The following is a 24,320-nucleotide window of genomic DNA, read 5'->3' as shown; positions in this document are numbered from 1 at the left end:
GCTCACTGCTGATGTTCTGACAAAGGGACAAAATCATTAACTTCCTAATTACTGTCATACTGTGACTGTTGCACAACATACTGAGTAGGCCTACTGACTCTGAAATTTCAGAATGGAAGAAAAAAAGGTCAAAAGCAAATGGAAGAGACAGGAACACTGAAAACTATCAAAGTTCTTAATTTTAGGGAGCTAGCTGCGCTGCCATGCTAGCTGGAAATGTCTGGTATTTAGCTGTGGCTAGCATAGGTGCTACAAAGGCATTAGCCTAAGTGAGAGCTAGTTTCTTACAAGTTAGCTAGTGGTAAACTACTTGAAAACTGGACCTGCCATTATAGCCAGTTGAATAGAAGTGCTACATGCTAATACTTGCTCTTCTTATGCCACAAATATCAAATGCTGTAGCTATTTGATCCACATTCTTGAAGGTTCCTTTTTTATGGTGGTGTTTTCTCTTATCGTTACTTGTGTTTTTTATTATCCAATTACTTAATTGTTGGACAAATAGGTAAAAGACTCAATAATGAAAATAGTCAAAAGTTCCAGCGCTAGCTAACAAATTAGAGTTTCCCATCATGTTTAAACTGAGCTAGGAGGGACTTGGGGTGCTACAGGGCAGCTACAGGCCACTTTACAAAATCGGGAGTGTATGTAAATGAAATAAACTAGGGTAAGCTCCATGTGTCAATACAAATAAATCTTTCCCATATACAAGAGGAAAGAAAATATCATCAACTGAATCAGACAAACAGGAAGAACCAACAGTAAGAGCTCCAATGATATAATATGATCCTCACAGGCTAACACTGGTGTATTCCTCCTGCTGTTTACCACTAGTATATACAACTATCATAGTCCTTACTCTATTATAAACAGTATACATGAGCCAATGTTAAATTAAACCCAACAGTAATTTGGACAGTCGGAAACACAAATAAAAGTAGAGTAACATACAAGTACTAAGTTTCAGTGAAGGCAGATACAAGCAGTGATCAAGTCAAGAAGAACCTTTCATTCATGAAATCAGGAATTTTGTTCCAAAATGACAACTTTGACACCTGCTCTTAAAAACAGGCTTCAAGTTGGAAATGCACTACGGAATACTGTTGATATTTTTTGCAAAGCTGCAATGAGGTTGTGGTTTTGTTTTCCAAATGACACTTTATCCTTTCATTTTGGAATAAAACCTGATTGTCTGATTGTCTAATGTGCACCTGATGTGGTATATGAAACTGCAGGAGCTGAGACCCACAGAAGCAGATAAAAACAGATATGAACAGATCGATAGACTGATAGAAATAGAGCCACTCTCCCAGGACCCGGCAGAGTGAGAATCAGCCGAGCGCTTCACATTCCTGCCCGGGCCCTTCTCACCCACCACCACGTCACTCTGTAAAATGGTAAGGCAGCTGTCAGCTTCCATCAGCTCAAAGTGCATCTCCGAACATATCCAGTCCACCACCCGCCCACCCACCCACACACACACACACACAAACACACACACACACACACACACACACACATATACACACACAGCAGAAGCAGACACATAAATGTAAAATATACTGATATGCACAACCTTGGTTTCCATCCAAGTACTTTTATGTGGAGTTTTATGTAAGAGAAAAGTTGAGTAGAAGTAGCAACATTTTCACAAACATTGCAAAAAATTGTACTGTATGCAACAGATGAAAATGTATTGATTGACTAATAATCGAAATTAGTAATAAAGGCTTGACCTGGTTGGATTCAATTGCACTGCAGTTACAAAATGGCTTTTAGAAATGTTTTATGTAACAAATACAACCACCATATCTTCCAAATGTGTTCGAAATTGTCTTTACAAAGGGTAAGATGCCTATTTAATGGTAGTTTAGTGGATGAAAGTGTGGCTTATGACCAACACTAACTGAAACATAATTTCTTTTCCAATACTAATCAAGAGTGTAAAGATGCTCTCTGTTCATTTAGGAAACAAATTCTCTTCAACTCAGCTTGACGAGGCACAAACTTTTTTATTGCAGCATTTCAAAAAACTTCCAAATTTGCTGAACAGTTGGATGGAAATGGAGCTTTACAGACAGGCAAGCACACACATTTGAGGCACTCATAGGCAGTATGGATGCCACGTCACGCACTCACTCACATTCACCCTGCTCTCCAGGCCTCCTGTTATTTCTAACCCTGATAGAGAATCCATAGTCGAGGCTCAGGGCACCAGCGACTGCTTGCTTCAGCTTTCACTACACTTAGAGTGGAGTCACAAATCATCGCCAGTCCAATCAGGTTGGACTCGAGCACCAAAGACATTCAGTCCATCCAGAAAGGGGTGGGGGTGTTGGTGGTGGTGGTGGAGGTTTCATCTTTCTCTCTCTCTGCTTTTTTCCCCTCTCTCCCTCTCTCTCTCTCTCTTCGCCATATGTTTTCTCCTCCACTTCTTCTCCTCTTCCTCCTTCTTCACTCATCTATTTTCAGTCCTCCGTTTTGCCCATGTCTGCCGTTCTGACTGGCGCCATTTTTTTTAAAGGCCCCTTAGGCTGATGGAGAGTTAGCGGCTGGGGCGACTAGTTTGGAAGAGTCCACTGCAGGGTCAGAAAAGTTGCAGATTAAAGGAAGAATTCATTTATTATATTTAATGGCATTGAGCGACTGTTTGCAATGACTAAAGTGCACATATGCACATTTATACCAGCAACACAATTCTTTAAAAAAATGCACAAAACCTGATTTCTAATCAACTAAACTTGTTAGTGAAATAAAATTCCAACAAACATATTATATGATGTGAGATTGTAGATTTTTTTCTTTTTTTTGTTCACAATAAATTCTTAAATATTGTCCAGAGCATTTATTCACTGCTGCAGAGAAACCCAGGCTTTTATTTGAAACATGTTTATATTATAGGCAGGCCTTGGCCCATGATTTTCCTGTTTTATAATAATATTTTATTATATGTTAATAAGAAGCCTGGTCAGTTTTCTGGTTTACTTGTAAGCTCCCCTTTTTATTTGACTGATTTCATTCATTTTGGCAGAGCTTGCTCAATGTTGTGCTCTTGTCAATGAATCAACACATCCTGCATTGATAAAAAGGCTTCCAAAGAATCAGATAACATATGAGGAACTTGACTTGGTGCATAGCTGTCAAAAATGTACAGTCATAAATGTACACTAAATCAAGCAATCCTAAATAATATATATATTTAAAATATATACGTATTATAGAAGAAAGTGTAAGATATAAAAATAATAATATAAAATGATTCTGCAAAGAGGAGCAGCTACATGTTAAATATTAAATGGAAGAGAGTTGAACAAATATACAGAATATTGGCCAGGAGTAAACAATATGCAGTATGCATTATTTATAATAATAGTAATACAAGTTGCAATAATGTAATGCATGATGTCAGTTCAAAGACCACTGATGTGTAAATGGTAGATTATGTTATGCTACATTAATGTAACGTGTGTAACAACCATGGAGGGTTGTGAGGTTTTAGTCTTTCCACCACAAAAGGGTAACTTCTTCCACATTAAAATTCAAGTGTTTTTAAGGATTTCCAGCACCTCTGCAAACCTTGATATAGACATAATGATATGAATAACACATTTTCAGGTCTTTGTCACATATCATTATATAGGTTTATTCCAGGTCTTCTTCCCCTTTTTGGAAATGTTACAATATGTATCTTCTTTGTTTTTATACAAATCAAATTTAATACAGCCTTTAAGGTATTTAAAAACAATTTTAGACTTTGAATTACTAAGGAATATTTTAAGACATTGTATGACGTTTTAAGGATCTGCAGAGACCCTGCATGTACCACTAGACTGCCATTTTGGCCTAAAATTCCAATGTACTGAACACACCATGTTCAACAGAAACATGGGTCACAAAGCCAGTTTAGCTCATGATTCAAAATGTATGGCCAATGCAGGTTCAACCTGTGTCTCTGTGGGAGTCTGAATGGGGTATTAATCCATGTCCCCTGTTGGATTATTTAAAAAGTCCTTGGTATATTTAGTACAACACTGCTAAATTGCCAACGCAGGGAGAATCCTCAGGAGTAGAATCATTGTGCCATGTGAAGGCGTATGGTCAGTACAGTGTGTCAATAGCGGAGAGATTGTTAATAAAATAAACGCAGATGTATTCGAAAAACAACATGGGTTAAAAGTTTCAGACATTTAAATTAAATAAAGACATGTTCACCAACTCAGTGGCTTCAGACAATAAATTCTTACCTGAGTTAAGATTTGGTCAAGTGAGGAAATGGACAAAAATGATTGCTAGACCAACATTCAACAACATCACAAGAGCCACCAAGATAGAGTTAGGACCCTGTGGAAACACAGAGAAGTAAATGTTGGATATAAGGTTATGGAATGCAACTTTACTGTATATTTGATCCCTATAGGCAGCTCTTTCAGACATATAAAGCTTTTATAAATTAGTGCTGCCTAGCAACCAGCACAAAACAGCAGTGAACATATGTTAGCATCTCGAAGCTAAAGAGAGACATATCCTAGCTTAGTGAAAAGACAAGACGCAGTGAAAAAGAAATGAAATCCTAATCCTTTTTACCCTCAAACATACAGTATGGGTAGAGACTACTGTTATTACCAAGTTTGTGGCATTCAAATGAAAATGTTAACTTGACATAACTCACCGACTCCTCTTCTACAATTTCAGAGGGAATATCCAAACTAGCTTTCTTGGTTTCTGCAAGGCTCTTTGTTTTGTGTGACTCCTGTCTTTTGGGCTTGGAGGGTTCTGGTGCTTTGGTACTCTCTTTTGGAGGAACTGGTGAAGGGCTAGGCGGTGGCAAGGCTTTTTGTGCTGGTGCCAGAATCGGTTTGGCAGGTGGCGGCAAACGTGCAAGGCTTGATGGGTGAAAGTCGTACTCTGCACCGCTCGGTTCTTCAGGTGGCGGACTCTTGACATCTGCCTTGACATAGTAACCATGGTACTGAGAGTGGATCTGACCGTTGCTGGGGTAACTGCTGATTGTTGTGGTAACAGCTGGTTTGACTGCTTGAGGTGGTTCATGTTGCTTTACTTCCTGTCTGAGAGAAAGTTTTGATGCTGCCTTTGTTATGCCTGCTGAGTAGAAGAAAGGAGAAGAGAAATATCAACCAATGAACAGATACATACATTCTACCTGGATCCCCTTGATAGTAATTGATCATATCAGCTGTATAAATCGCAATCCATTTCTAACCCTAGTTAATTATGACCCATTGCACTTAAGGAACGCCACCTGTGAAATGTGCCCCAATGTGCTCTATTAAAACACTGACATGGTTTGTAATGGAGAGCTTCAATTAATAATACCCATACTAACAGAGAGTGACAGATACGATGAACTGACACATTGTGCAGTGAAAAGCAAGCACTTTCATAGCTAAGATGCCTGTCTCATGAGTCAAGCCACTGAACACACACAATACACTCCACATGTTACACATTCAGTACCCTAACACGAGACCTAATTTGAAACAACACATGCAGGAAGTGGCGATACGTGGCAACACCCGACCAAGGTGACCAGTGAAGTTAGGGCATCAACGATAACTTTATCACTCAGTCAGTGACCCGGTAACTTAAAACTACTGCTGGTGCTCACCATGTTACTACTAAACCTTTTGCTGCTTCTCACTGTGTTACTGCTAAAACTACTGCTGCTGCTCACCATGTTACTAATTAAATTACTGCTTCTGCTCACCATGTTGCCACTAAAACGATGGTTGCTGCCCACTGTGCTACCACTAAAACTACTGCTGTTTTTTATTGTGTTACTATTAAAACTACTGCTGCTGTTCACCACTTTACTTCTAAAACTACTGCTGCCTCCTTGTTGCTACTACAACTACATCTGCTTCTCATCATGTTCGTATAAAAACTACTGCTGCTGCTCACTGTGTCACTACTATAAAACTACTGCTCACTATGTCACTTTTAAAACTACTGCTGCTCACTGTGTCACTTTTAAAACTATTGCTGCTGCTCACTGTGTCACTGCTGAAAGTACTGCTGCTGCTGCTCACTGTTACTAGTAAAACTACTGCTGCTGCTGCTCACTGTTACTAGTAAAACTACTGCTGCTGCTCACTGCGTTACTACTAAAACTACTGCTGCTGCTCACTGTGTCACTGCTGAAACTACTGCTGCTGCTGCTCACTGTTACTACTAAAACTACTGCTGCTGCTCACTGTGTTACTAGTAAAACTACTGCGGCTGCTCACTGTGTTACTACTAAAACTACTGCTGCTGCTCACTGTGTTACTAGTAAAACTACTGCTGCTGCTCACTGTGTTACTAGTAAAACTACTGCTACTGCTCACTGTGTTTCTAGTAAAACTACTGCTACTGCTCACCACGTTACTCGTAAAACTACTTCTGCTGCTCACTGTATTGCTATTAAAACTCTGCTGCTGTTCACCATGTAACTACTAAAACTACTGTTGTTTCTTATTGTGTTATTACTGAAACTACTGCTGCTGCTCAACATTGTTACTACCGAAACTACTGTTGTTTCTTGCTGTGTTATTACTGAAACTACTGCTGCTGCTCACCATGTCGGTTGGTTCAGTTATTTATCAATTTCATTATGGGTTCTTTTTCATTACTAATAACACCAGTACCCGTGTTTTAAATTATTATTTAAAAAAAGGAATACATTAAAATAAAGAACAGGATTACAATTAATTTATATTTTAAATAAAATTAATTGTTTCTAGAGCAGCAGAAGTAATGTTTACAACAGCAAAGTCAAACTCAATAATATCTCACTGGAAACAAATCTAGCATGTCAGTAAAACAAATAATATTCCTGACATCTAAATTTGAGTGAATTTTAGATAGAATGAAGAACACAGACATCTGTCACTCTCAGTCATTTATTCTGTCCTCCTCCCTCAGTTGTTGATGTGATTCACTGCCTGCGGGTACTGCTGGTAGAGGGAGGAGGGGCTGGTACGTCTCAGCAAGAAGCTACATTTACAAGAATTTGCCAAATTTCAATGATATCTTGTTTTAATGGCTTTTTACTTGAGAAGGTTTGATTGTGCTTGCTTGATTGTGTGTTGATTGTGAAATGAGCATAATTGTCGTCAACTTGAGTAAAATGTTATCTTCACTTCACCTGGTTCAGTGTCTCCACCGGCCTCTCTGCTGTCCACTCTGTGCTGCTCTGTGTGTGTGTGTGCGAGCTCCTTACTCGGTCAAACACAGAGAGCAGAGGAGAGGTCAGAGAAGCTGGCACATTAATTGCAACAAAACATGGCAGAAAACTCTCAGCATAGTTTCTGTCTGTTCATTTTGCTCAGGTGCTGTTAAAAACACTGTGCTTAACTGTTAGAATGGTAGCATCACTGTGTTCATAATATGTTCACATCACACACCAGTTTCCAGGCGATGATGATGTTGATGCAGGAGGCATTGTGCGTTGACCAATCACTTGTCAAAATAGGAATTGATCTCATAATCAGATCAAAAGCAAAGAAATGGGGTGGGGACTAGGGTTATATAATGAACTAAAACTAAAACCAGCAGTGAAAAAATCATTTAGTTAACGGAATTTTTTTTTTTTTTTAAGTTAATTTTGTAAAAAACGAAAACTAAATAAAAACTACAATGAACAATGCAAAACTAACTAAAACTAAACTGAAGTTTGTATGCTAGTACCAGTAGCCTCAGTGTCAGCATTATTATATCATTTTCAGCTTCTACTAATCAAGGCTTTCCACCTATTAAAAAAACTAAGACTAACACCAAATTAAAACTAGTCAATTCCTCAAAATAAAAACTAAACTAAAACTACATAATCACTTTTAAAACTAACTAAAACTAAACTGAAATAAAAAATCAAAATAATAATAAGAATACAAACTATAATAACCCTGGTGGAGAGTGCATGCCTATAGATCTGTCCTGTGTTGCTACTAAAATGTTGATTCTTGCTGTTACAACTACTGCCACTAAAATCCCCACTGCTGCTAATGCTAGAGTCACTGCTGTTGCTCAACATGTTGATGCTAAAATCACTGTGGTTGCTCATTGTGTTGCCACTAAAAACCACTTCTCCTGCTCGCCATGGTGCTGCTACCATCACTGCCACTCCTCACAATGTTTCTTCCAGAACTACTGCTACTGAAAGCTTCATTAGCCCAACCATCAAAGCAGTCTTACTCTCTAGGTTTTGTTCCATTTATTCTCACCCAGTTAAGATTTAAAACAGAAGCTTAAAACAGAAGCTTGCAGCAAGAGACAAACTCAAAAACTCTAAACAAAGACCATATATATAAAAGCACATAGATCTACTCTAAATATGTTTCACATAAATTAAATTACCATATTGGCCCAAATATAAGTTGGACCTGATTATAACACTATTCAAAAATATATCATAGTATAGTTTAAAGCGGTCAAAAATGTTTTGTTTGGAAGTTCAACTTTGTCTTTTTCAGCTCCATATCATCTGTGACAGTGGTCTAAATGGTCAAATCTTCAAATATAAGATGACCTCCACTTTTTCAACTAATTTCCAGAATAAAACTGTTTTAGATTCAGGCCAATATGGTATAAAAATAAATAAATACACTGAACACTCATAGTTGGTGATGAAGGATGTTCCATGTTATAAAGACGATGCTGGTGAGATTAACAATAATCCAAGAGTATTACCTGTAGTTATAGACTCAGCTGTTGGATTTAAGTTTTCTTTCCCAGCAGGCTTTAGGGGAGCATCACTGGCAGCAGTTTTACTGCCGAAGAAGGCCTTTTGTACAGCAGTGGGTGAAGGAGAGGGGCTGGGATTTGGACTCTCAGATGGAGACTGGTTTGGCGTTGTGCCTTTCCGGTAGAAATGTGGGCTTCTTGATGGAGATTTCTCCTTTTTCTCGTCGTCAGGAATCTCCTTCACCTCTACTGGCTCATTATACTTCTGACGGATGTAGTCAGGACCTGGAATGACAAGAAGGTTAAGAAATTCAAGACTGTGTAAAGTGAATTCAGACATTTTCTTCTAAACACATAAATTGGTCATAAATGTATTTCTAAAAAAGGTGTAAAAAACATTTCAACCATTTAGATTTGAATTGTGGAGCTAGGCTTCACACACTGTGTTTCAACATTTCTGTGTTCAGGATTTAGTGGGCGGGTCTGAAAATAACGCAGCGGCAGTGGCGTCATTAGGTCTTAAGCCCCACTAGATAATTTTATGTTCATTTATTTAAAAAAAAACTTTTTTTTGTTTTTGTTTTTTTACAAAAAAGTGCTGACAAATTCAATATAATGTGGCCAGAATATGAGTTTAAATAAATAATCATATAACCAGTCATTATTAAAGGTTGAATATGTAGAATATTTATTAAAAGCTATATTTTTTTTTAAATAATACAGCCATGGGGCGTTTTGAGGGGTACAGAATGAAAGTATTGCTTTTCCATAAAAAAAAAAATTTAGTCTGAATCAATCATTTTAAAATTTTTTGACGGGTTCGACAATGACGTTCTGTGTACACTGTACCAGCCAATTAGCGGCCGGAATTGTGGGTTGCCAGGGTTGTCTGTTGTTCCGGTGCAGCTACTGTAGACTGGCTTAAAAACCTAAATAAAAACCTGGCTTGCACACTCTGTATAAGAGAGCCCCCTGTACAGGAGGCAGCGTGAGATGCGTGCTGTATAGACGATCTTTTGCGGTCAAAAGTTACATTTCAGCTCTAAAAGAACGCTGCTACTTAGCTAGCTAGTTAGTCTGAAATGCACTGTGAAGGTCCTGGTTGTTTATAGAGTTAGGTGTGCACTCTTTTTTACCATATACTGTCTTTGGGGTGACTTCCTTCTGGAGCATCAGCTCCAGCATCAGATGCACACAGTGAAACAGGAGCTGAGCTCATTCACGTATGATTATGTGGATAATAATAATAATAATGATGACAATAAGAATGATGATGATGATAATAATAATAATAATAATACATTAATAATAATCACTCCACTACCAGAGGAGCAGTCTAAAGGATTTCACAGGATAGAGTCATTTGTGACAGTCTTGGAATTTTATGGGGTGACTTCCTTCTGGAGTATCAGCTGTGTTTCTCACTTTACGCATCGATGCACACAGTGAAATAAGAGCTGAGCACATTCATGTATGATTTTTATCATTGGATAATAATAATAGTAATAATAATAAAAATAATACATTAATAATAATCACTCCACCACTCCTATTGACCTGTAGAAGTCAGGGCAGAGGAGCAGAGAGAGTGAGTACTGGAAAGGTGAGTCTAAAGAATTTCACAGGATAGAGTCATCTGTGATGTAGACAGTTTTGGAATTTTATGGAACTCGATATGAATATGAAATATGAAACATTTCAGTCCAAGTGCACCATATAAGACGTATTTAACTTGAGCTTTTATTTAGGAGAGTAATGATTGGAAAGTGGAGATGGCCAAGAGAGAGAAAAAGTCTTTGTGAAATTAAACGTTCGCTCACATCCTGTGCATCTCCTGGGGGCTAAGCCCCTCCCTGTCCTTAAAACCTAGTTTATTAGCATAAACCCGCTCCTGCTGCTGTAGAGGTATAAATACAAATTCAGCACACACTACTACTACTACAGTCTACAGTTAGCCAGTTAGCTGAGTTAGTTGTCGAGTTAGCCGCTGAGTTAGTCACTGATCTAGCCACTGAGCTACCCGCCGTGCTAGCAGCCGAGCTAGCGGCAGAAAGCTCTCAGACGTAGCGTCCATGTTTCTGGTAGAGGTGGTGACTTTGATTGACAGGTGACACTTGGTAGGGGGCGGGGTTTCAGTGAACTCGGCGGGCACTCCCACAGCGTTTGGTAGCAGAGAAAGAGGCTGATTTTTACACAACTTTGAAAATTAATTTCATATATTTGGCGATTTTTTTAATCATTCAAATTTGGCAGGGTGGTTAACAACACACTTTTCTGTGGTATATCAAACTCAGAACATATATTTATTCTTACTTTACACGGACTTTAAGCTTTACATAAAAATGACTAAGCCAAGTTAAACATGGTTGACAGGTGAATAGCCCTGAATTAAATGACTGAAACTAAAATCCTTGAATTTCTACCTATGAAACTGGTGAGTGACAAATGAGCATGATCCATAGAGCCACAATGCATACATTTATGGAAAATACAGCATGTTAGGTTGAAATTGAATGTCCTTTAAAATAAATGTTAAAATACATGATTATGAAATAATCAATATTTGCAGACCTTTTAATGTATATATTGGGTAACATGAGGAGGAAACTAGATTCCAACATTTTAAACCTTGCAATGATCTTTATCAGCCTCAGTGACATCCTGTCCTGTTTTTTTTTAGGCAACAGATGACTCAATCACCTGTTTTTATCTTTCAGGATATGTGTATCCTGACAAAGTGAACATTTTGTACAGACGATTATTATCATCCTGACCTTCTGACTTAGTCAGCATTAGTCATAATCACCATTTACTGCAAACTGAACAGTGGATTTGGTGCCAACACAGTGGATTTATGTTCAGCTTCCTCTATCTCCAGACCCCATTCAGCTGTAAGATGGTAAAGGAAGCATTACTCTCATAGACTGGACAATCACGTTTTTTGTACTTTTGTCTCAGCTGCAGTGATGTCAAGTCCACACTGTCTCTTTGAATCTATTCGCTCTGCAAAGCACACACTTGCCTCTCTAATGAGAAGAACTCCTGCCAGTGATTACAGCTGTGAGATGGCAATCACTGATGAAGTGCTCTCATAGTCTTATGCTGTGACTTTACCAGTGACCAGTGATTTGAAGAGCATGGTTTAGACCTGCAATGTGATTTGGCGCTATATAAATAAAGATTGATTGATTGATCCCTCACATAGCAGCTGTGAGCCAACTGGTACAAAATGCTAAATATTAAATGTTAAATAAACAACAAACTCAAAGCCCATTGATATTTGGCACATGCTGGTACACGCTATCATGCATTTTTGTTGTTTTTTTCAAGTGGGGCAGAAATCTACTTGCCTGACGTCAAATTTCACTTGGCCTTATACAAATAGTTTTATTTATTAGTGGTAATGAAATAACAAGGGCTAAAGTTAATTGTCATGCTTAATCTTTATTTAAGTAACAAAAAGATATGATCCCTCCCTTATATGTCACTGAACACTATTTTCTTTGATCAGCCCAGTTTCTCTCAAATAATGAAAATAGAATCCAATACATGTTTAGGTTCATTTCTTCTCGTCCAAGATTCCTGTTTACCCTCTTTGAATGTTTCTCGTTTTTGTGAGTATTGTTTGTTTCATGCATCACACTACTAACTTAGTCAATCTTTTATCAGCCAACTGCATGTGCCAATATTCTCAGATGTGTGCAAGAGAAGGAGGCTTTGTTAGATTTACTAGCCTTTCGTGGACTTTTACTTGCCCCGTGCATCGAGCAAGCCTTATTGCTGAACTATGTTAGGTAAGCTTTATTAAACCAGACCCAAACTGGCAGATTTTAGGAGCATCTATCTCACACACATCTGACCAAACATGCTCTACTGTTTTAATTACTACAGCTGTCTACAAAGGCAGCAAAAAGGCTCCTCTTTCACTTAAGCTACAGGTGCATAACTGCAGACTTCAAGTCTATTTCCCTTTCTGTTTGATGTGCTTAAGTACAGTCAGTCAAGCACTCTGACACTAAACACTGTGTCTGAACGCCTCATGTGTCGACTTACAGACAGAGCACTCACTGCTGCTCTTTGCTGTGTAGACACAGCGTCAACCTGAATCCATGATTTCACTGTGGAGGCATTTGTCTGAGGTTTCAATGCCGGCCCTCAGCCTCTTGTTCAGAGAGCTGTCAAAGACTTCCATGCATTTCCAGAATGCCCAAGGTCACTGATGGAGCCTCACATCAGAAGTAGTGCACAGCTGACACCAGCCTCAGTGTTAACGCAGGTACACACAGTGCACAATGAGGTGTGACTTTTTACTACTACAAGTCTTTTTTAGTCTGCTCTAGTTGTGATTGAATTATATTCTACATCCTACTATCAACTGGTAGTTTTAGAGAATGCAAAGGTGGGTTGAAAAAAACTTTGACGGCTTGTAAAAAGAACCTAACACTGAAATTATAGACAACTCGTTTAATACAATTTCCAAAAATGAAAAACAACAAAAATAATATCACTGCAAGCAGAAGTTAAAAGACCAACCAAGTCTGGGCATGTTTGGACAAACTATCATTGACTTATGGCCAAATGTACACCAGGTGCATGCAGGTGTTTGGAACTGTTGGAGCTCCTATTGAGCAATTTCAAAATAGTTTTACACCTGTGGTTAAACACTGTTATGAAACATATGCTGTGAGATCTGAAATGATTGGACAAACTATTTCTGAGTCTGATTTGTGTTATGCAAAAACAATAAAAGTAAATTGCAATTCAAAGTATATATATATATATATATATATAAAATTATCATGCAAGCAAAAGCAACAACAAAGTGTCTAATGGGGCTGATGTCAGTCGGATTGGTGTACAACACTGTTGTTTCACTTGGATAAAATTACACCACCTAAAGGGCATGAAATGTGTGTTCCACTTTCCACTGGCATTTAAAAAGGGCTACAGATGTAGTCTGTACTACCTCTGTAGTAGCTGCAGAGAATAACCATGTTTAAATACTAACACAGCTGCTTTCAAATTTAAATCCTTCAACCATTTTGGTTATTTGACAGTTTGATTGTTTAACGGCTGTGAAAAGTGTCACATCCCAGCCAGCATGTCCATGTGGGCCTCATTAAATTTGGGCTGCAATATGGGTCCCATGTGGGTTTGTCTGCAGTTTCCACTGTGGCCCCATCTGTGTTTGCCCACATGGGCTTCAAGAGGGTTCTGACTGGGTTTCAGGTGGGGGTGAGTTACACATATGGGGACAATATTACTGAAACCATGTGGGACCCTAAAAATGTGCCCAGTTCAAGGCCATGCCCACTCAGTACCCACATGGCCTGCATTTAACCCATGTGGGGCCCACATGGACATGCTGGTTGGGATGTGTAACTGTATGTTTAATCTGTGTGAACCTCTTAATCTGAACTTTTTCTGTTAGCTAGTTAGTTATAGTGTAGTTGTATATGAAGTGTTTATTGATGTTTTTGTTGTAGTCCTCCAAAGAAGCATTCATAATAGCTGTATAGTTATAATATAATAGATATAATATTTAATCATATATAATCATGTCTTCAGTAAATATCATTATAAACAGTTTGAAGTGTGTTGTAGATGTGTACAAACAGTGATTGTTAGCACTATACAATTACAGTGAGCTATGGATAATTATTCCATTTACATATTCATATAAATGAACAATTGGAACATTAATCATGCCTGTGCATCCATCTATCCATCCTCAGAAAAGCAAATTACATCACTAACTTTCACCTCTTCTTTAGCAGCACTGTGATTATTTCTACAAAGTCAGCATATATTTTTCCCTCTGATGTCAAACAAGAAGCCCACAGGCTAGAAATGTCTAAAAAAATCTCATTCCCAAGCAAAATAAAGCAATATTAGAGCAGATAGAGGCAGACTGTGTTGTGTTTCAGTATAATGATCTACTCTGTGTTATTGTGCTGTTGCCGTTGTTACAGTACCTGGCTGATGGAAGCTAGGGGAGAGCTCTCTGGCCACGGCTCTGGCAATATCTGAGTCCTGACTGGCTGAATGTGCAGCCTGGTCTGCAGCCTCTGCTTTGGCCCGAGCGTGAGATGTCCTGCAAACACACACACAGATACTCACTGAGTTCAACATCCAGCAAGTAAAGACCTCACAACAGAAACAGCCAACACAGTCTCACATGATATCTTAGACAATTGTGGCTTTTTATAACCTGACCCACCCATCTTCTGTACCACCTACCTATTTGTTGATGTTTTCAGATGATTCATATCTAATGATTCTTTATCACTGTTGCATTAATATACAACAGTATACAGATAAACATATTTGGAGGTATTATTTCAAGGAGAAAGAGTCAAAAAGGGGGAATAGAATGTGCCATGTTGTAATATATAATATTACTTTTCAAGTGCAATCACCACCAGTAAAAGAAAAGCATTTTAAAATAATTCAAACTCATTAGAAAGTGTCAGAAAGCTTCAGTGTATTTGGTTTCCAGCACTCCACGCTCAGCTCGTATGGAACTGTTTGTACTATACTTTGAAAACAGTTCCAGTTATCACCCTGGAGAGTAGATCAAAATAGATTGGTTCAAATTCAATTTCATTCCCTGGTGCAATTTTATCCCATCACAAAGGTAATGAAACAGTGAAGTGTAGAGTTCTGCCCATACCCACGTCTTTAATAGCTGACCGGACTGAGCTCAGCCAGTACTGCCAAATTTTAGACATGAACCTGACTCAAGGCTATATTTTATTTTACTTTTATTTCATCCATTAGTGACTGTTGGCTTGCCAGGCTTATGCAATGCAATGGCTGCACTCTCTCACTTTCCTTCTTCCATCTGGGCATTTCATATGTACTTGCAACACATGACACCAAGGGCGTAATTTCCACTGGGTATGGGGTGGCGGGGCATGCCCTCCTTACTTACTTACCCCCTATTTTGAGTTTGATTTACTCCTTAAAATTAGTCTAAACAGTGTCTTCTGACTGTCCAGCTGCAAAGAGACTGATATATTCATCTTCTATCATCACTGTGAGCTATTCAGCTTTACAACCAGCAAATGTTTTGCAGACCTTTTTTGTGCTCTGTGTTTTGCTGGTACAGTATGTGTCTCCATCTACCTGCTGTTGACTTATTCTCAAAAGGTTTTTACACTTGGCTGAGATATAAAGTTGGTGTATCACGCCATATAGTTGCAGTGTCCCTGGTTCAACTCCAGCAGGGGACCTCTGCTGCATATATCATCCCCCTCTCTCTCTTTCCCAGATTCCTATTGGTCTCTCTGCAATGTACAAAGGCAAACAATACCCAAAAATAAATCTTTAAGAACAAAATGGAATAGACTTAATGATTGATGATGTCACTTGTTTTTTTTTGTTTTTTTTTTGCGGTTGCTCTAGCGGTAATGCTGCACGATGACAAAAAACAGGGATGGGTGGACTTCATCACCACCTGCAGTGCACACCAACAACCACCAGGTGGAAGTACAGATGCAGTCTCTGCAGGTGGAAGTTGCAGCGGTTACACCCACTGAATGGTAAAACAACTGAGTGTGCCGTGAAAAACAAAATAATCATCTAAAATGAGGAGAAGCTGTTGACTGTACAAATAGATTCAAGAAGAAATCGGAGCAATCAGAGAAGCACATGGATTGCTGCGATTCACAGAAACAACTGCAATCCAGTAACAATAACATGGAATATTTTTGTGTCAGGTACACAAATTGGTCTTTATGAACCTATAGTAACTTTAAAGATGGAAGAGGAGCATTTCCAAACACACAACTTGACAAGGAAGCCTTGAATTAAAATGTGCCACACACAGCATGTGCAGTACTAACACAGCCAGCATGTCCATGTGGGCCCCAGATGGGTTAAACTGAGTGGGTATGGGCTTGAAATGGGCAAATGCTGTGTGCCGCATGGTTTCAGTAACATGTGAAGCCCATGTGGGCTGACTGTATGAGCCAAATAAGGGATGTAAGTGAGCTAAGCGGGCATGGGCAAAAACAGGGCAAATTGTATGGGCCCACATGGACATGCTGGCTGGGACAGCTACAAGAAGGATAGCTCACTGCAGTCAGTAAGTTGCTTGCAGAGTTATCGCTGTACTGCACTGTGGTCAGAAGGGGGATTTTCTGAAAACCTGTCAACAGGATTCAAGCACTCCGCCAAGATAACACTGTAGTAACGCGGCTGTAAAGCACATAAAAGAAACAAGTGGCATCTGTACTGAAGCATGTAACTTAAAAGTCGCTCCATCTTCCACTGAAGAGATGAAAACACTGGTGATGGCGATGAAGAAACTGTGATAGCCAATACAATGAAGCCAAACTACTGTAGGTCTCAAGTCATTTAGAAAAAAGGGCCATTGTTGCTTAGTTGGACCAACAGCTGATTTTTCATTCATTTTATTTATCATGAGCTACACAATTTCGAAAAATAAACAAAGATATTACTAAGACCCCCTCATTTCCATACTTCACTGTCTTTGTTCAGTATTTTCAAATATGGGATGAATGACCCTCACATTCTGTGAACTTATAAGTTATAAGAGCCTTGAAATCACTTCTTTTAACTAACCAGTACTGTCCTTTTGGACTGCCTACTGAATCTGAATCCAATACATATTTTTTCATGTTCATATAATAGCTAAATAACTGTAATTTTCTGGTTATTTGACTGTTTGTGTTTAACTTTATTTTATTAAAAAACTATGTTCTCATCCTGGCAGTGATGATGTACTGTATACTTGCATTGATTGTTTAAAAGATGTAACTATGTTTTTGTAAATTTGCTGCTCTACAAGCCTCTGGAAGGCAATTCTAGCCTTATATTCCTCTGTACTGATTATTACTGTGTGTTTTTATTTTTTCTATATACTGTGTAAATAAACAACAAACAAAACTAAGGACACTTTCCTCTGTTTGTAATCCCAAACTAAAAAATGAATGAAAAAAAAAACATTCAGACATTTGTTGACCCTCACATAGTGTTTTAGTTATAGAATCAGTTATAGTGTTATATATTGTTTGTGGTGCTTCTATTTATTGAAATCAATTAGAGCCACAACAGAAACAAAATCAGGGAAGCACCGGTCCAAAGGTCAGCCATGTCAACAACACAGTTCAGAACGTTCTTCCACACTGACCAAGGAGAATACCAGATAAAGCACACTACTGACTGACCGACAGAAAGTATGTGTGTGTGTGTGTGTGTGTGTGTGTGTGTGTGTGGCTCTGAGAGCAGTGTGAGACATTATTCCTGTCAGCTGTTGATAAGCGTCCTCCTCCCTGGCCTTATTTAGACAAGCACTACTTCTGACGCACATACATACACACACACACACACACACACACACACACACACACACACACACACACACACACACACACACACACACACACACACACACACACACACACACACACACACACACACAAACAGGTAAGAGGTGCTTGCACTACTACATACACAAACCTGCAATCTGGCCAAGAATGTGCCTACTTCCTTCTCTCTCTCCTCACCCACTTGCTTACTCTCTTGACCTCTCTCTCTGTCTTCTCACTTTGCTCTCTCTCTCTCTCTCTCTCCCTCCTCACTTCCTTCGCCATCGTTCGCCCAAATGAGGGGAAAAGTGACGCAAGCCGAAATCCTTCCACGCGTTCCTGAGTTCTGAGCAGCAATGGTCAGCTATGGCTGCGCTGCAACCTTCAAAGACTTCCATCTCCCCTTTCCCACATTCTACCAGCAGCTCTTACTGCTAAGGATTAGAACGTCTGAGCATGTCTGTGTGTGTATTTAAGCCTGTGTCTGTGATCTGCGTGTGTGTTATCATTTTTGTCTCCTGTGGTCATGCATAGTGAGTCACAAGATATTACAGATATTACACATACAGATGTTACAGATATTAAAGGATCCAACAGTTTCCTCTGTTACACACTGTACTCACATCCAAACAGGAGTTGCCATGGTGCTTAAACACTGCAGATTCCATAGTGTCCATATGAGCAGTGAAAGAGGTTTTCTTTGCTGTAATCATTCCTCCTGTTCATGCGGACTATTAAAAGATCTCCTTCAAATGTGCTTTCAATAGACTTTAAAAGTAGATGTGAAGCTTATATGAGTCTTCAGCAGTGTGAGTTAGTCATATCAAGTGATATCTGACACATTTACAGTCTTTTTACCATCAAATTCCCTCTTAGTGTTTCCTGTTGAGCTGTGCTGGAAGTATAGTAAGACTTTGGCACTAAACAGACTGTAACATTGAAACATGTTATCTACTTGATTTCACTCTTTTGGACGGCTGAAGGCAGGAGGGATGATTATGGCAAGAAAAAAAAAGTTTGAATGTTAATTTGGTCACCGGATTGTTTTTTTAAAGACAGAACTGAAAAATTGTGAAGCTGTCCTTAAGCAAAATGTATTCATTTATCTAGCATCATCTTGATTATTTTACATAATTCAAAGTGTGGTTGCATAGATCAATCAATCCATCAATCAAACAACAGACAGCACTCAATCATCAATGACACAAGTTCAAGTAGCATAACTGGAGTGTTTGTGATTTCAAGTGGCACATGCTAACCCTTTCCTTCACTTTGCATGAGCCAAGTGAACTACAATAATGTAACCTGAGACCAACAGAGCATGCTATACATCACGATCACATCACAAGTACTTTACACTCCATATCCTCAGGAGCTTCTGCCCTTATGCAAACGCTTCAGGACATTGAGAGTACGCACTAATAGATAACAAAACAGCTTTTACACTAAAGCCATAAATGCACTAAACTGCATTAAATAGTGGCTTTTTTTAGAATTATTTATTTATTTATTATTGTTTCTGCACTTTCAGGAAGGCATCTCAATTCCGTTGTGCTTTGTACATTGACAATGAAGACTTTCTATTCTATTCTATACATTTTTAAATTGGACACATCAAATGGCCTTGTTACACATTGCTGATAAACACTCATTCTCAGTTTGAGAATGAGTGTTTATCAGCTGTTACAGTAACATGAGGTGTTAGTCATGTTCAACAACAGACAGCAGAGCTCCTCTGACACATAGTGCAACACTCAACCACTGAACAATAACTACATTCAGTGATGGAACATGCTGTAAGAGCAGTTCCTTAATAACTAACTCTAACTGGTTGACTTAAGTATTTCATGATAGATTCATCTGTTGATTATTGATTATTTTCTTGATTAATTGATTCGTTTTTTAGTAAATATGATGCTTTTGGAGTCATTTGCTGTTGCACACTCGAAGCACATTATACTGCTTGTCAACATTCACCCATACACGAACTGATGGAAGGCGCCAACCTGCTCATCAGGAGATCTAATCTAATACTCATATCAGACACACACACACACACACACACACACACACACACACACACACACACACAAAGATAAACCAATGACACAGCCTTCAGGCGCAATTTGGGTTTTAGTATCTTGCCCAGGGGTATTTGGGCATGCAGACTGGAGGACATTGGGGTTGAAGCCACTCTACCTCCTGAGCGATAGCAGCCCTCACACTTTTAAAAATGCACCAAAGCAACAACAGTCATGCAGGAAGACAGTGATAAACAGAATGACAGGAAAATGAACACCAGTAACTATTAAATTAAATGCAACTGTTTCCAAAGCCTCGTCCTATTTAGTGAGCTTTGTGACACATGTCAAGCTTTCTGCTGTCACACATCACATATGCAGGTTAGAGAGGCAGAACAGAGGCAGGTTTAAGGCCAGGTGGTTCCAACAGGGAATGGATGCCTGGGAACTGAGAAGCCTCTGTCCATTAGGTCTTCAACTCCCACTTCTGGAGGAATGTCTACTGCATCCTGGGGAAGGTTGGAGACATGGAATCCAAGTGGGCCATGTTCAGGACCTCACTTGTGGAGGCGGCTGCTCAGGCTTTTGGCCAGGTCATAGGTGCCTGTTGGGGTGGCAAACCATTAGGCAACTCGGGAAGCAAAAGCAGGGCTTAGACCAGGCTGTTTTCAGGAGGGTGGAGAACTGACAGGACTGGAGGACAATGGAAGGAAGGAACACTCAGAGGATCTCCTTAACCTGACCAACATGCCCTCTATGGTGGAGTTGTCCAGTCAAAAAGCTCCACTGTGGCAAGGCCCAGGGTATGGCTGAGAGTCCCACTCAGATGCTGAAGGCTCTGGACATTGTTGGGCTGTCATGGCTGGCATGCCTTTTCAAAGTCACATTGAGATCGTGGACAGTGCCTCTGGACTGGCAAACCTGGGTGGTGGTTACCATTTTCAAAAAAAGGGGGCCTGTAGACAATTCTCCACCTATCATGGGATTGTACTACTCAAGGCTGACTTATACTTCTGCGTCGGAGCGACGGTGTACCTACGCAGAGCTCTCTGCGTTGACGCGGACCCCTACGCCATGCACCTCCAAAAAATCCTAATTACGCGTCACAGCAATGCAGACAGGTGTCTGTTTTGCTTTATTTATTAATAATGATCAAAAGGTGTGTGTTTTCTGTTATTAGAGCACATAGCGCAATGCTACATGCTACTGTGACCGGAAGATAAACAAGGATACAGATAGAGACTACTCTGAAACCACACACAGTCACACACACACACAGACACACACAGTCACACCCCCAAGCAACATGTTCCCTCGACGCAGAACTTCGAAAGAACAACGGCGTTGCTCCGACGGCGTAGCGACGGCGTCGCTCCGACGCAGAAGTATAAATCAGCCTTCAGCCTCCCAGGGTAAACTTAAGCCAGGGTGCTGGAAAGGAGGCTCCAGCTGATTGGTGGACCATTGTGGTGAAGAAAGACCTGAACTAGAAGGCAAAGACCTCAATTTACCAGCTGGTCTATGTCCCAACCCTCATCTATGACCAAAATGAGTTTCCTCTGTCGAGTGTCTGGGCTCAGCCATGGAGATAGGGTGAGGACCTCGGACATCTGGCGGGGAGGGCTCAGAGAAGAGCCACTGCTCCTTCACACTAAAATGAACCAGCTGAGGTGTTTTGGGCACCTGGTTGGGAGGCCTTCTAGACATCCTGTTTTCAAGGTGTTCCAGGCACGTCTAACTGATAGGAGACCCCAGGGTAGACCCAGAACACGCCAGAGGGATTACATATCTCTTCTGGCCTGAGAATGCCTTGGGATCTCCCAGGAGGAGGTGGAAGGTGTTGCCAGGGTGACGGATGATTGGTGCCTCACTAGACACCCCGGATGTCTTACCCTGATGTCAACGCGACCATGTCCTGGATAAGTAGTGATAATGGATTGATGTATGGATTGTCTGAGATGTCAGAAGGTGATCTGGAATCTTTCCAGACTGATACTGACACAAGACAGAAGAGTTGTTTTTGTTTTTTTTATAGAATACATATGCATATTGAAGTTATTGACCTTTCACACTGAAATGTGTTATTTTCTTTTTTTCGCTTTCTCTCATGCTTACACTCTATCCCATATTTCTATAGTTCTGCCTTTTTCTGTGCAGTTCAGGTCCATTCAGCTACTGAGGCAGCAGTTGAGCAGCAGGACTGACAGATATGTTTGTGTATGTGTATATATATATATATATATATATATACATACATATATATATATGTGTGTGTGTGTATTTTATATGTTATTAGATGTATTCTTGTAAAAGAATAAAGAATAACGTAGCTCCAGCCTGAGCTACAGAATCAGCAGATACCTAGTCAACCTTCTAGTCATCACCTCTGCTCTGACCCACAGCAGTGGCCTTGACCCAGGTCCCTAATCTTCCAGGTCTGATGGCTCCAGGATGAGGATAGCACACTAGGCAATAATTTCAAATCAGCATAATGCTTTTTTACAGCTGATCTGAACTGATGAGTGCCAGTTATCTCACTGGGTTGTCCCAGCCTCTGTGATCACAATGAATGGTCATCAGGAGATCTGGATCATTGGATGATGCAGCTTGTCAAGTAAATATGAACTTGTGTTTACAGTGGATATAAAAAGTCTACAGACCCCTGTGAAAATGTCAGGTTTTTGTGATATAAAAAAAGAGACAAAGATGAATAATTTTGAATAACTTTTTCCACCTTTAATGTGACCTATAACCTGTACAATTCCATTGAAAAACAACATAAATAAATAAATGATGTGGTTGCATAAGTATACACACCCTCTTATACTGGGGGATGTAGCTCTGTTCAGAATTCACTCATGTTAAAATGTATTCAGTACACACCTGCCATCAATTATAGTGACTCTGATTAACTCCAAATAAAGTTCAGCTGTCCTTGTAGGATTTTCCTGACATTTACTTAGTTTCATATTACAGCAAAAGCCATGGTCCGCAAAGCACTTACAGCATAAAAGAGATCTCATTGTTAAAACGTATCAGTCAGGAGAAGGGTACAAAAAATTTCCACAGCATTAGATATACCATGTAACACAGCAAGACAGTCATCAACAAGTGGAGAAATGTGGTGTTACCAAGAACTCGACATCCCTCCAAAATTGATTTAAAAAAAAGAAGAAAACTGGTCAGGGAGGTTGCCAAGAGGTCTACAGCAACACTGAAGGAGCTGCAGGAATTTCTGGCAAGCACTGGTTGTGTACTACATCTGACAACAATCTCCTGAATTGTTCACATGTCTGGACTATGGGGCAGGGTTTCAAAATGGAAGCCCTGCCTTGTGTTATGATCTGATGAGACCCAGGTTGAATTTTTTGGCCATAATTCCAAAAGGTATGTTTGGTGCAAAAATACTACACATCAACAAAGAATACCATGCCCACAGTGAAGCATGGTGATGCTTTGGGGTTGTTTTTCTTCAGCTGGAACTGGGACTTTGTCCATGGTGGAGGGAATTATGAACAGCTCCAAATTACATTTTGACCTAAAACCAGGTGTCTGCTAGAAAGCTGAAGATGAAGAGGAATTTCACCTTTCATCACGACAATGACCCAAAGCATACATTCAAATCAACAAAAGAATTGCTTCATCTGAAGATAATTAAAGTTTTAGAATGCCCCAGCCAGATCCCAAACCTTAAAATCTGTGGGGTGACCTGAAGAGAGCTGGGCACAGGAGATGCCCTTTACAGATTTGGAACCCTTTTACAAGGAGGAGTGGTCAAATAGTGCCAAGTCAAGATGTGGCATGCTGATAGACTCCTACCCCAAAAGACTGAATGCTGTAATAAAATCAAAAGGTGCTTCAACAAAGTATTAGTTTACAGGTGTGCATATTTTTTACTTTTCCCCCCTAAAATATTTGTTTGTTTATCAATGGAATTGTACAGGTTATAGGCAGAGGTTGAATGTAACGAATTACATTTACTCGCATTACTGTAATTGAGTAGTTTTTTTGTGTACTTGTACTTTTTAAAGTAGTTTTAAAAATCTGTCATTTTACTTTTACTTAAGTATGTTTAGTTTGAAGTATTGTACTTCGCTACATTTTATATGACATCCGTTGCAGAAATGCCAAAATAAAATAAAAAAAAACAGGATTGTTAACAGCGTTAACTATCATGATACAATAACTTAGCATTCATAAAGTACTGCAGCCTGTGTCAACCTAGCAGCTAGCGCGCATAGCCACATATAACAGAACAGAACAAAAACTCACATATTTATGGACG

The 24,320-nt window shown here is 39.5% G+C and overlaps 1 protein-coding gene across 1 annotated transcript in view; it reads right to left on the bottom strand.

Annotated features, from left to right (window-relative positions):
- Positions 1-2,403: 2,403 nt before the first annotated feature.
- The window catches only part of LOC128369121 (junctophilin-1-like), a 36,105-nt gene continuing 14,188 nt past the window's right edge, over positions 2,404-24,320 (bottom strand). The window contains exons 3-7 of the mRNA XM_053330088.1: positions 14,655-14,773; positions 8,686-8,964; positions 4,670-5,100; positions 4,245-4,341; positions 2,404-2,579 (exon numbers count right to left, since the gene is read on the bottom strand). Coding sequence (XP_053186063.1) covers positions 4,261-4,341; positions 4,670-5,100; positions 8,686-8,964; positions 14,655-14,773 — 910 coding nt within the window. The 3' untranslated portion in view covers positions 2,404-2,579; positions 4,245-4,260. The remainder of the gene's footprint in view (positions 2,580-4,244; positions 4,342-4,669; positions 5,101-8,685; positions 8,965-14,654; positions 14,774-24,320) is intronic.

The sequence above is a fragment of the Scomber japonicus genome, chromosome 12 (assembly GCF_027409825.1).
Source record: "Scomber japonicus isolate fScoJap1 chromosome 12, fScoJap1.pri, whole genome shotgun sequence".
Taxonomy (NCBI): domain Eukaryota; kingdom Metazoa; phylum Chordata; class Actinopteri; order Scombriformes; family Scombridae; genus Scomber; species Scomber japonicus.
The sequence above is the reverse complement of the archived record's forward strand: the minus strand, read 5'-3'. Positions and strand labels throughout refer to the sequence as shown.